Genomic DNA, 13,273 nt, shown 5'->3' on the forward strand with positions numbered 1-13,273 from the left:
CTGTTAGGCTCATCTTGCATAGTAAATATTTCTCAATGATTCATTTTACTGCTCTTTATCAAGTTGTTGAATAAACACAAAACCAGACCAATTAAACTATGATTAGCCATGCGATAAGCTTTCACCGTCTTACTTAGGTGCAACATAGGTCGATACCAGCACTCTTTAAAGCAGGAAAAACTGTTTCATATATTTATAGCTCTATACAGAAAAGAATCTGACTAACCAGCTAAGAAGTAAAACAACTTTCTATTTTGGATCTCAATTAAGAACATTCTACGAGAAGAAACTACTGAGGAACAAAGTAAAATAATCAGGAACACTGATTTCCTTATTTGCCTCTTCAACTTTGAGAAAGGAAGTTAGATTCTGACTTTCTACAAGTTTTCATAGATGAAACTATGAAACATTTATGGCTCTGTGACCTAGGTACAACTATTTCTGACTGATGTTAGAGAAAGACATGAATTAGGCTAAATAATGCTTCTATAATTTTCCAGTCCACGAAGCATGCCATTTCTTAAGCTTCTAAACAAGGGTGACCAAATTTTCCACTTTATCTGGGACAGCCCCAGAACACAAGGACTGCCCCAGATTGTGATAAAACCTTCAGGTCTCAGTTTTGTTTCAAGTATTCACTGAGACATGGGATTATCCCATTTCCTGGCTTTCGTGTGGCAGCCTGAGTAAGGTACCCACTCTTGGTGCCACAGCATCCTTGGCTTTTTCAATGAGAACAAAAATGGTCAAACCTCTATGTCAGATCATGAAACCCACAGCAGGATTTCAGTCATGTGACATCCTCTTTACCAACATAATGTGCAGGGAAAATGATCTGAATTTCAAATATGCAATTCAAATATGCATACAGCCTTTATGCAGTGCAGCAATAAATTACTTCAATCTCCATTGTTCTATTGTACCATATGGCTGACTTGCAGAACTACCCTTTTTGCTTTTATTTTACCAAATCAGAATTATAAGATTATCATTAAAAGACCGGACAAACTACTATGAAGAGTTATGGAGTCATTACTATGACTCATTAGTCTCCCCCTTATATCATCTTCATAACAACCTACACCCTCTACTTCACATTATAGCTTTCTAGTGGCAAAATGTCACCAATAATTTCCACTAGCATCAAAAGCTGAGATGATCAAAGCACAGCTATTATTTCTGGAGATGTGACAGTAGACATACTTTCTTTTCTGCAGACTCATTTTTTGACCCCACATGCTAACAAAATAAGTCTAGTTAGGTCAGATCCAAAGTACATTGAAGCCAACGGGAGTCTTTTCCCTGTTCAAAGGGCTTGGATTAAGGGTATTTTTCTCTTCTTTTACATTATACACATCACAAAAATGGGTACAGAAGCTGTTACTAAATCCAAATGGCAGTCTGCTTGGAGAGTCTCAGAACTGGAAGAGCTGAGATGTACTTGCACAAGTGTGCACTAAGCAACATGCAACTTTTATGTGTCCTAAGCTTGGCTCTAGACAGTTTTAGCATGCACCCCTCATGATATGTCTATGAGCATGACAGAAAGTCTTGCAGACAGAATAAGCTCAGGTATCAGAAACCGTGACACCACATTAACATGGAGCTGGACTGGCCTGGGTGCCATGCAGCAGTGGCAGCTTGTTTGTTCCCTGTACTTGCACCAGCTTGCTCACAGCCAGCATAAGTAGCTCCACAGCACTCTACTGTCACGTCAGCAATTTAACGAATGCCACCATTCACAAAAAAATGTAACTGAGGCACCACAGAGCCCTGGTGTGTCACACAAAGCTACTGAAGTTTAAACTTATAACCTTTTGCTCCAGTACAAACTGCAACGACCATTTATAAAAAAATAAATAGATGCATCTGCAATATATATTTTGCAAATACTTTGCCCATATTCATGTACTGATTTGTACATGACTTATAAACTGGCAGTCTGATCATGGTGGTAACACTTTGTGTGCTGTCATACAGAGCAAGTTATTTCTAATTAATGAACTTTCTCTCCATGAATCAGGTACATTGACAGAATGCAAACACTGATACAGCTATTTACCAAAAACATAAGCTAAATATTTCAGCGAGGCTTTAGAAACTTTGGATGACCTTTTCTGTGTCCCCACCCCCTTCTATTATTGTACCTTTAAATGTGTCATTGCACTTCCTGGAGCTTGTAAAGGAGAACTGCTTAACTCATACTTTGCAGTGCTCACACTTACATGGCTCATCCAAAGACTTGTAAGACTTCACACTTTACTGGGGAGTTAATTCTTATATGCTGATATTGCACAGTTAGAAATGGAAGCATAGAAAAATTGTGAGCTACACTCTGACTCCCTAATTTAACACAGTTAATGTAGGCAATGCAAAGCCTTAACAGCAAGAGCTTGGCCCACCAGGGTGATTGAGATGGCCTAAGCTTGCTTCCCTGTGGAATCAAGGAAAAATAACAGCTGTTAGAGGGTGATCGAGAGTCCCCAAATACATCATCTGTTCCTCTTCAGAGATCTCAGGTGCCTTCACGAGGCGGTATCACTAGTACAGGACACAGGGTACGTCTCAAGAGCACCCAACTTAGGGCTGCATGCTAGGAACTGCCTCTGCCTGCCCAGGTCTGGCTCCAGCGGTGCCCTCCTGTAGGCAGGGGCAGCCAGAAGGAAGCAACCTTTCTGCGCTTAGTCAGGCTGGGCCAGGATCCCCCCAAGCACTCAGCCTCCAGGCTGGCCGCAGGCTGAGGCTCCCTCTTTTCCCTAAAGGGCTCTAACCATCAGCCCATCAAGCTGCACCTCTCCTGCCCAGCCTGGGCCACAAGGCAGAAATGCATGGAGGAATCACTGTGGAGGGCAAGGAGAGGAAACAAGCATAAGCACAAAAAAGTCTGTGCTACGTGGAGTCTTCTGCAGAAGTTACTCCTACCAGTTCTCTCGCAAAATGTAATTGATTCCAGTGGTGTTACTGGGCCCGTATCATATTGAAATAATCCAAAATAAGAACAAAAAAGGAGTATAAGCAAAAAATCTATTCTAAATATGTGGGATGATTGCCTGATAACTTAGCGCAAACAAAAACCCCATAGCTAACAAGAATTCTATAAAAACAGCTTTTCTGATAAGCTTTTCCGGAGAACAGTGTTCTCCCAGGAGCTGAACTGCCTACCCAGCGTTTACTGTTGTCTGTCTCCTTTCACAGCCACCCACAATGGTTCACTGCTATTATTTAAGAAGACATTTCAATCCTGTGGTTAAAGGCAAGGAATCAGAAAAACCTGGGTCTAGTCCAGTCTGTACTAGCAGTCCTTGATGGGCTCAGAGATAGCACTGTATCTACAGAATCTGCATCCACAGCATATCTGTCTTAGGATCTCCCCATCCTGCAGCACCCTAGGGAGCAGGTATTGCAAGGCATCGGTCAGGCTGAAACATCCAATCATACACCCCACCAGCCACAGTGGGATCTTATTCACCAGTTGCAATCATGTGGGTCATAATTTGACTCCTTAACATTTGTAGTCATGCAAGTATGAGTTTCTGCTTGGCTGGTTCCTGGGCAGATCTTCATCTTCTGTATCTTTAATGTGTCATGCATGCCCATGGGATGACATCAGTAATTGTGTGAAGGGGGAGAACAGCCTGAAGACACAAGAGAATGGAATTGCTCTGTCAGGTCGTTGAGGTTTATCTTCTATGGATTTGTTCCTCACATAATGATATACCAATGACATTTTTCCAAGGCAGCATAATAGCAAAATAACTGTTCAAGTCAGGATTCACTTAACTGAGTGTCTAGGATGGTGGGGTGTTCCTAATAAGACTGTGCTAAACTGCAAACATACAGAAGAGAGAAAGGACGGAGAGGAGATATTAAATTTTCCATTGCTGAGGTAGGAGGTGCTACAAACACTAGCTGATGTCAGTAAATTCAGTGGTGATGAAGAGTGATATCATTCCTGATTTAAGAAGTACTTAACTACAAGAGTGCTGCCCAAGGAAAGGGAGCATAGGAAAAAGGAAGGCCGAAAGCTGCCTAAAACATTCTATCTCTTCAGGGGCTAGTTATTGTAGCAACCTAATACTTCTCTGGCTAATGATCGTAAACAAAATGAGTTCATTGGTGTCATCTCGGTCATTATTGGCTTAAAATCACTGAATCAGCATTCACATGGATTGTCTCAAAGCACTGGTGGCAAGTTATCCGTCAGTGATCTGTGTAACACACCATTTCCCGTGTACAATGCATTGTAATAATGACAAATGTAGCTGCTGCATGGAAACATCCGCTCTCTTCAGTCTCTGCCTGATACTTCTGGAGACGTTTCCTGGAGGGTATCTGGTATTAATCTTGCATCACATGTTAAACAGGAAACTTAGCTATATAAAGAAGACTAAGCACAACTAATATAAAATTAGGAATGCAAACAGAATGTGGTAAACTGGAAGACTATATGCTTTTCTCCAGGCGGCTGGACCCAACGTGGACTTCAGCCTCAAAGTTTGGACTCTGTAATGTGGCATCCCCAAAATGCTGGAAAGTATGATGATGGTCCTAGTCAGGCACAGCCTACTAGAGATACAGAACGAAACTGGAAAGCAAATTTTCATTCCATGCTTAGAGAAAGAGACGCCTAAGTAGAAGCACAGCCAAACTCATTCTTTTGCTGATGCCTCCTACCTTATGCCCTAGTTGTGCCCATTTTCTCTCCATGGCCTGTTCAGAGCCTGGCAGATGTCTGACAGTGAACAGTGATTATGGGAACCCGTGATTACCAGATGATAATACAGACTATGTATGAAGTCCACTGTGCAGGTGAAAGAAGTGAGTGTTTGATTTCTAGAGGAAACCCAGAGCATTACATTAATTCCCCCGAAGCACAGATCTATGCTCTGTTGAGCTTTTGAGACCTTTCCTTAAAGCAGCAGATACTGGCCGCTGACGAAGATACCAGCCTAATAGCTACATCTCTGATGCTGAGATCTGAAAGGAGTTCAGCACAGAACAGCATAAATGTAAAGTAGATCCATCACAATGGTTAATTGTTCCTCTGACTCATCTACAAAGCAATGCTTTAAATCATCACAAAAGTCTTTGTTATAATTAAGAAAACATGGCAAGCCTTCTCTCCCCCAATGGTATAGATGTTGACAAAGCCAGAATATGCTGACATTTTCTTCCGAGATACACACAGAAATTAACCCTCTACTTGCAAATTAGCTCAGTGTGTTTATTATTTACACCTCTACCTTCTACGTCTTCAGAAATATACTTTTTAGAAGCACCAAGTTGTGTTATTAGATTTAGGTCCTTGTTCGTTTTATGCTTACAGTGAATGGTGATTATACATCCCTTGATCTTTAAATACTTTAAAACCCCTTCAAATAGTTTTTAGGTTTTTGTCAGCTGTTGTTTGACCATGAATATTTAGGAAAATTACTAACAATTTCAGGAGTTTTATGCAAGTGAATTCACTCACTAACGTTGCCTGGCATAGAATGGAAGAGAATTTAGCCATATGTATCTGTCAGGACAGGTACTCTATCAGTGTAATTTGGAATTGCTCCCCTGAAATTAATTGAACCATGTTGACATACAGCAGTTGAAGATAAAAGCCCTCACCTTTCTTTTTATAGCAGTCTCTCTGTACTAGCTCTCTAATAATTTTGTGGCTTTCATCTGAAATGTCTCCAATTTAACAATGTATTCAATTTGCTACATATTTGCTCTTTGAGGTTATGTGAACACTGCTTTGTCTTTCCTGGTGAGTGGGTTGCAGGCACAGAAAAACCAAAATAATTTACGCTTTATTTAATAGACCAATAGCAATGCAAATGTACTTCTACTGTTTTGTGTGTTTTCACCCATAAATCAATTCTACAATTTCTGAACATGAAGATCCTTCTTGTTTAAAACCAGGTCTCTGTTTTCTTCTGCGCAGCTATAACTATTCGCTCGCAACAACCCAATCTCGATGTGAATTTCTTTCACGAAGAAAGCAAAAGCTGCTTTAAAGAGCACCCACTACCACCTTCTGTGCCCAGCTCCTCATTCCTGCCCCTGCACCTATCCCTTCCCTTGTGTTCACACAGAGAGATTGGGAACCTTATCCTAGAAATCAGTCCATTTAAAAAAAAAGTTCTCCCATCTGGTTCATGTCTAGCTGCAGGCAGGGAAAGGGATGCTTAAGTTGGCATTGCTCCTGGAAAAAGTGACTGTCATACTGTGCTCTCACCAGTGTTTCTGAAGAAAATTTAGAGTATAGGCTTGAGTATTTCAGATCTAATAATAAGTGGGCTTTTTGTTTGTCCCAGCCACTCTCTCATTGAAAACAGAGTTAGCATTCTGGACTGCACAATAGCTAAAATCTCTAACTTAACAGTTATGCCAATATAAATTCCGAATGTTAATCTCTTTTAATCAAATAACCCTCTTTGAATCAAAACATCTTCTTTTGAAGAAAGCACATGCTTTTCTTTATTTTCTTTTCCCATAATCAGAAAGCTTTAAAAAAACAGAAAAAGAAAAAAAAATTGAGTCAAACTATTTTTTTGAAGTTTGGGGCATTTTTTGTTGTTTTCTGAAAAATTCAAAACCAATGAAAAAAATTCTCACCACCTCTAGATCTGAGAAGACTAAAGAATGCAATGCATGATTGCTCCTATAATGGATATTCTTTTATTCTCTGAAAGGGAAGTAAGCTAACTTCGCAAATAAGATACAGTCTGGTTGCTGATATAATTAGGCTGTATATTCAGTTCCAGAGATGCACTTTCTGTGTGTTTTCAAGCAAGACACACAAACCAGAACTGCCAGGAAGGTTAGCTGCTGCTACAACATGCACTGCAAAACCTAAGAGTCTGCACAGGGCATCCGCAATGTCCTAAGGACAGAAGAGATGGGTGGCTTGTAATTGGGGTCGCACTAAATCTAGTGCAGCTAATGGGAAATACGGAAGAGACTAATGCACTTCGAGCCTGTCTTACTACAGGACAAGTTCTTTGTTTCTCTCCTAAGCTTTTTTTTTTCTTTTTATTTTATGGACATTATTTCATATTTGCAAAGTTCTTTGAAATCTTTCCATGAAAGCACTAAGCAAAGAGTTAATTCATGTTTCCATAATTGACTGTCTGGTATGAAAGGCATTGTAACTGTAATAGCACACAGTTTAAAATGAAGTAAAAACATTTTCTTTTCCTTGGGAAATTTATAACTTGAGCTGAAAAAAAAATAAGTATTCTCACATCTTACATAACAAAAAAAAAGAAATTACTTTGTTTTTTTTTTTAAAGGCTTCTTCCTTTCTCACAGTTTTCTCATCTCTACCCCTCAAAGACTATAGTGAAGTAAAATATAACTATTATATTAGGCCTAGGTCTTAATTGCTTTTTCATCAGTGGAAATTTAGTAGACAGAAAGAGAAATCAACATCTTATTGCTGGCATCTTGTTGCCAGCTGCACTGCAGCCATTTGGTGTTACACAGTCAGCAATGCTATACCAGTATCTCATTATCAGCTCTGTTGGACTTCTTATGCTATCTGGACTCTAGGAAATGAATATGATAAAAGGGTTTATAAAAATATAAGAGATAATAGTACTTAAGAATAAGGCATTGTATAAAAATCAAGAAAGTTTTTAAAGCTGTTCTGCTGTAAGTCCATTCTCTTAGACCTGAAAAAGCTGTAGGACAGCCAGAGCATCAACCCACTGCAGTGCACTGATTCTGGAAAGTACTTTTTCATGTTTTGTGCAAATGCACAGACAAAGAGAATGATACACACTATGGCTATAAAATATAATATTAGCTATCCATTACTCACAATGCAAATGCAAAACCACATAAATAAATGTATTACTAAAACACACACAAAAAAACCCCAACAAAACAAAAACCCAACAAAAAACCCAAAACATGGCAGCAGGACACTATAGGTACAAAAGTTCAGTGTCAAACAAGGTTCCCTACGCACATCACCGGTTATTTTCCATGACTGTGACTAGGCAAAGATTAACAATCAAAGAGGTAGCATCCACACATTTCAAGTGAGGCACAGATAAATCTGTTTGCATTTTAAAGATAATGGGCAGTGCAAGAATGAATAAAATATTTTGTCCTTTATGACAGTGCGTACGTAGTCTGAGATCTTTCACTTGAGGGTAATGCTGATACCCCTGTCTTAAGAGCTCACTGTTTTTTGCTGCTTGCTTTGTATTCTGCCTATCTTGGTATCACAGCTTCACAGGTGATAATGAAATGGCATGACTTCTCTCAAGGACTCTTAATTTGAATATTGTCAACAATTGCACAAAATTAAGTTAAAGCACAAACCAATAACCTCTCCATTTGCAGTCCAAGCAATACTGTCAGAATGCAGAAATCACAATGAAAGGCAACCAAAGCTGCTGAAGGTGCTATGGTGATGCCACAGTTTATCCCCTACTAATTTGCTTTTAATGAGGATATTATAGCTGCTATCAAAAAATACAGAGGATAATATTTTTTCCCCTTTTAGTGGCTGCAAGGCTTGGTGGAACCACACGTTTCTTAACTCAATAGCCTTGAAATTAATCCAGTATTATTCAACTGCATGAGAATTGTTAGAAGACTGGAAACAACATCCCGCACTCTGTCTTTTTATTGTAACCTTCCTTACAGTATCATCTTGCAGTGAAACCTGAATATCCTAATGGGATTAAACATAAAAGAAAGTCAGGAAAAAAAGTTGCTGGATTAGAATTTTAACTGAAGCCTTCTGTGAGAAAGACCACACTACTGTCAGTGACCTTTCTCTCTCCATGTGTGATCCCAGTTGTGCCTAGTCAAGTGTCCAAAGGAGACTCCATCAGTTCACACTGTATTTATCCTTTTGCTCCTAAAACAGGTGTCTTGTTACTAAGAGAACAAGCATTCATGCCATTGATCAGGATGTATTAACCCACCCTGCAAGAGTGCATAATGTTCTCTGGTATGAAAAGCAGAATGTGATGATACTATTTAAGACCTGAGTTTTGTATTTATAAAAAACATCACTCCAAACAAAAGGCAATAAATTCTGTTCTAGAAAATAGGGAAAAGGGAAAAAAATGCAGGCTTTTGAGTGTTTTAGAACGCCATTTCTATCTCCAGCTCCGGCCTTCGTTTGTTTTTTAAATGCACTCTCTGATAAGTTTGCCTTTAACATATCTAAAAAAAATGTTTTAGAATCTCATACTGTATCTTCACAGCTCTCATTAGATACCACAAGAATGCTTTTTATCTCGTTTTTACTCTAAACTCCTGAAGTCCTCCCTAGCTCTGAACAATTATATTAATTAGAGAGCAGTTATTCACAGATGAGCAGAAAACCGAGCTCAATCAAAAGAAACTTCTAAAACACTTTCCATTTTTATCATTCTAGATCTCTTTGCTTTCACAGTGCTTCAAAGCTTCATACTCAGCCTCATAAATGCTATCATAAAACATTAACAACAGTGTAAACTCTAGTGTGGGAGGATGTGTATGAGGCTGAATTCCTGTTCCTACACCCAGATACATGCCCCAAATTGAGCAACAAGAGGAGCTTTCCTCACATCTTTCCAGCCAGTGTGTTCTCCTAGTAATATAACTCCAACTCAACCTATTGCTGCTCTCCTTTTCATGCTAATTTACACCTAAGGTGTCAGGCAAACTGCTGTATACCTGAACTTAGGTATTGTATGTTTTTTTCTTATTTGTTTTACTGTAGCAACTACTTGATCTAGTGCTGGGCCAGTATAAAGAGCAAGAAGATGGTCCTTGACCTTTTGAGCTTGTAAGATAAGTGTAAGAGAAGAGACAAAGAATAGGTAGAGGACCAGACAGCACCATAATCAGGTATTCAGATCAGCAGTCAGGAGGCTATGACTACTACATACATTTTCTCTGACAGTTCTGATTTGCAGATTGAGATAATTATTGTCAACATACAATTTGCTATCAACATCTATAATCTATTTGGCTCCTGTTTTAAGCCCCAGTGCTTATTTCTCCACAAGGAAAAAAATCCCTCTTGATCTGTCCCATCACATAAAATGCTCTGCCTTCTCCCACCCTGGTCTACCAACCTCTTCTGCAGTATTGTCGTGGTTTAACCAGGACAAGTATATAGAAAGAAACCAGAGAAGGGAAATAAGTTTTATGAAAAGGATATATTGATATAAAAAGATCTTCATAAAGAAGATAAATAAAGATAGGATTAGACATTTGACATGAACATGGATGACAGTTTCAACACTATGGTTTTGAAAATCCTACTTCCTGGTTGCAGAATTAATTGTGACGAAATATATTCCTCCCGGATGCTCTAATATTTAGAATGAACCCACCAAACCTTTTAATCTGCCTAAAATCCCACAGACAAAAGCACTGCCCTTGATTACAATTTACCATGTCGCTTCCCTCTTTGAATCAACTGACTTATCTTTGCCCACCATATCAATACCAACGTCTAGTCCTCAAACTCTGGAATGCAAACAGCTCTGCTCCAGGCTGTGTCTCAGGTTTTCTATCTTACGAAGAATGTCTTTATCACCATAGTTTCACTAACTGAAAGCTTCACTGTTCCTCTCTTTCATTATCTTTCTTCTAATTTTGTGTCTAACTCAGCCCATGCTCCCCTTCCCCAGCCACTTTTTAGTTCTATTGGACAGACTCTCACCCTTTTTTTCACTCAAGACACCCACTGCTTCTTAAGGATTGTTATTTGTTAGGAGTAATTTATTTGCATTCCCAAACTTATATTCGGATAAATGTGATGTAAGCGGCAATCGTCCCTTCCTTCGGAATCATCAGTGGGTTTTTTCCATTGTGTTTTTTGGTCTTCTAGAATAAACACTTTTTATTCATAAATTATCTAGCTGCATTTGTCTTGAACACTGATAAACTCACTGTCATCATAAATACCTTTCCTGGTAAATGGATTTCCATGGCTCCAGTGTCATAGATAGATAGTTATGAAAACTGCAGTCTGCCCACTGTGTGGTACAGAGGGACTGTTTTCTCACAAGCAAACAACAGCTCTCTGATGGGTAAGGTTTTGGCTGACCAAAGTAAAGATTAATTAAGCTGGAGCTCTCCAATACATGGTAACTGTAACAGGTACTTATTCTGGACTTACTTTCTATATCCAAAACGTTGTATCAATGCTGTATTTCATACAATTATAGCATTTAGAACTCAGATTCTAATCTCACTAAAACTGACTCTACACCAGCTTTGGCCCATGTACCCTAATTTATACCACTGGATGAACAGAAACCACTTAAATTCACTATTAATTTGTATAGCAAAAAAATATAGAGACAATACCTGCACAAACCCACACATCATATAGTCATCAAACAAAGGCAGACTAGGGCGGTCCTCTCGATAAATTGTGATTTTGTAGCTGCTCACAACCTGAGGGCTGGGCTGCGAATCATCTGTTACAAGAACGATGATTTTGTTCAATCCAAGGCCAAGGGGGTAGTTAGCAATGCTGCGAGGCAAAACAGGAAAGAAGTAGAATAAACACTAAAGAAACAAAAATTTATACTGCTTTATCTATGGTAACTAAACTTTACTTGCTCCTTGAGGCTTCTATTTCTAACATTTTCTTTCTCTTACAAAATACATATCATTTAAAATAAACAGTGTAAAATAAGATTTATAACAATTTACAATTCTTTCAGGAAGACAAAATAATGACAGTGAAACTTAGTGAAAACAGCTTCAGTGGCAGTGGCAACAATTCTGACATGAAATCTGTGAATGAAGCCACTAGGGACAATAATTCCTGGCAGGTCCAAGTTCGTAGTGAAGTCAGCAGGCAGACAAACAAGATCAGAGGTGTCAGCTAGCTGTTGAAATTGTCCACTAGCCAAGTGTGATGGAGTCCCAGACAAACTGCTAAGAGTGACAGACAAGAGCAAAGCTGGACTGTGCTCTTCTTACCTTGGCAGGGAATTGGGAAATGCTGAAAGACACAGAACCTGCACATCCAGGGCTTTTACTTTTCAGTGTAGAGGACATATTGCTATTCTGTTTTCCTTTTACAAGGAAGAAATCTCTTAAGGTTTTCACATGTGTCTGTGCCAAAATGGTTAGCATTAAAACACTAAAAAGTTGGGTGGGAGAATTTTATGGGAGCTTCTTTTGAAGTGATAAATCACAACTAATTTCTTATTGAAAATACAGGAAACATATTAGGCATTAGAGCAGTGACAACTGTACAGACTTGTTATTAGCAGACATTCTAGGTCAAAGATCTGCTTCATAGTCAGTCAAAGATGGTATGTTGCATAGGCGCTTCATGCCATGAAGCAAAGCTAGCTCTGTAATGGTTAAGGATTCTTCTTCCCAAGTGAATTGTTGTCCCTGCTCTCCCTTTTATTCACTCACTAATGGCTAGTATGTAAATAGGCCAATTCTCTGGTTCGGAGGTACCTGACCCAGATAAATAAACACTTTTTGTCCCTCCCAACATCCAAAACCAGGTCATGCCCAAAATGCCTGTTGGGATTGTCCCTGGCACATGCTGTTGTCTGTGACAGAGCTGGTTGGGAAAGCCAAAACTGTGCCAGGGATCATAGTAGCAATTAAACAACGTGGATGATTGTGGGTCAGTGCTCAAACCTGATGTTTAGTGATGACTTTGCTCTCTCCTCTATCCTCCAGCTTTATACTTCTCTAAAAGATCAGACAAGCTGGGACTCTTGCTGATGACAAGATGACCCACTTAGTGGATGAGGGAAAGACAGTGGATGTGGTCTACCTGGACTTTAGTAAAGCCTTTGACACTGTTTCCCACAGCATTCTCCTAGAGAAACTGGCTGCTCATGGTTTGGATGGGTGTACGCTTCGCTGGGTAAAAACTAGCTGGATGGCTGGGCCCAGAGAGTTGTGGTGAACGGAGTTAAATCCAGTTGGCGGCCGGTCACGAGCGGTGTTCCCCAGGGCTCAGTACTGGGGACAGTTCTGTTTAATATCTTTATCAATGATCTGGACGAGGGGATCTGTAAGTTTGCAGACAACACCCGGTTGGGCAGGAGTGTTGATCTGCTCGAGGGTAGGAAGGCTCTGCAGAGGGACCTGGACAGGCTGGATCGATGGGACAAGGCCAACTGTATGAGGTTCCACAAGGCCAAGTGCCGGGTCCTGCACTTCAGCCACAACAACCCCATGCAGCGCTACAGGCTTGGGGAAGAGTGGCTGGAAAGCTGCCCAGAGGAAAAGGACCTGGGGGTGCTGATTGACAGCCGGCTGAACATGAGCCGGCAGT

General features: G+C 39.8%; 1 protein-coding gene across 1 annotated transcript in view; it reads right to left on the reverse strand.

Annotated features, from left to right (window-relative positions):
• Positions 1–11,322: 11,322 nt before the first annotated feature.
• The window catches only part of LOC104077560 (cadherin-like and PC-esterase domain-containing protein 1), a gene marked incomplete at both ends in the record, with an annotated part of 16,749 nt that continues 14,798 nt past the window's right edge, over positions 11,323–13,273 (reverse strand). Inside the window, one exon of the mRNA XM_009578845.1 lies at positions 11,323–11,491. Within this exon, the coding sequence (XP_009577140.1) occupies positions 11,323–11,491 (169 nt within the window). The remainder of the gene's footprint in view (positions 11,492–13,273) is intronic.

Source organism: Fulmarus glacialis, unplaced genomic scaffold (assembly GCF_000690835.1).
Source record: "Fulmarus glacialis isolate BGI_N327 unplaced genomic scaffold, ASM69083v1 scaffold14340, whole genome shotgun sequence".
Classification (NCBI taxonomy): Eukaryota; Metazoa; Chordata; class Aves; order Procellariiformes; family Procellariidae; genus Fulmarus; species Fulmarus glacialis.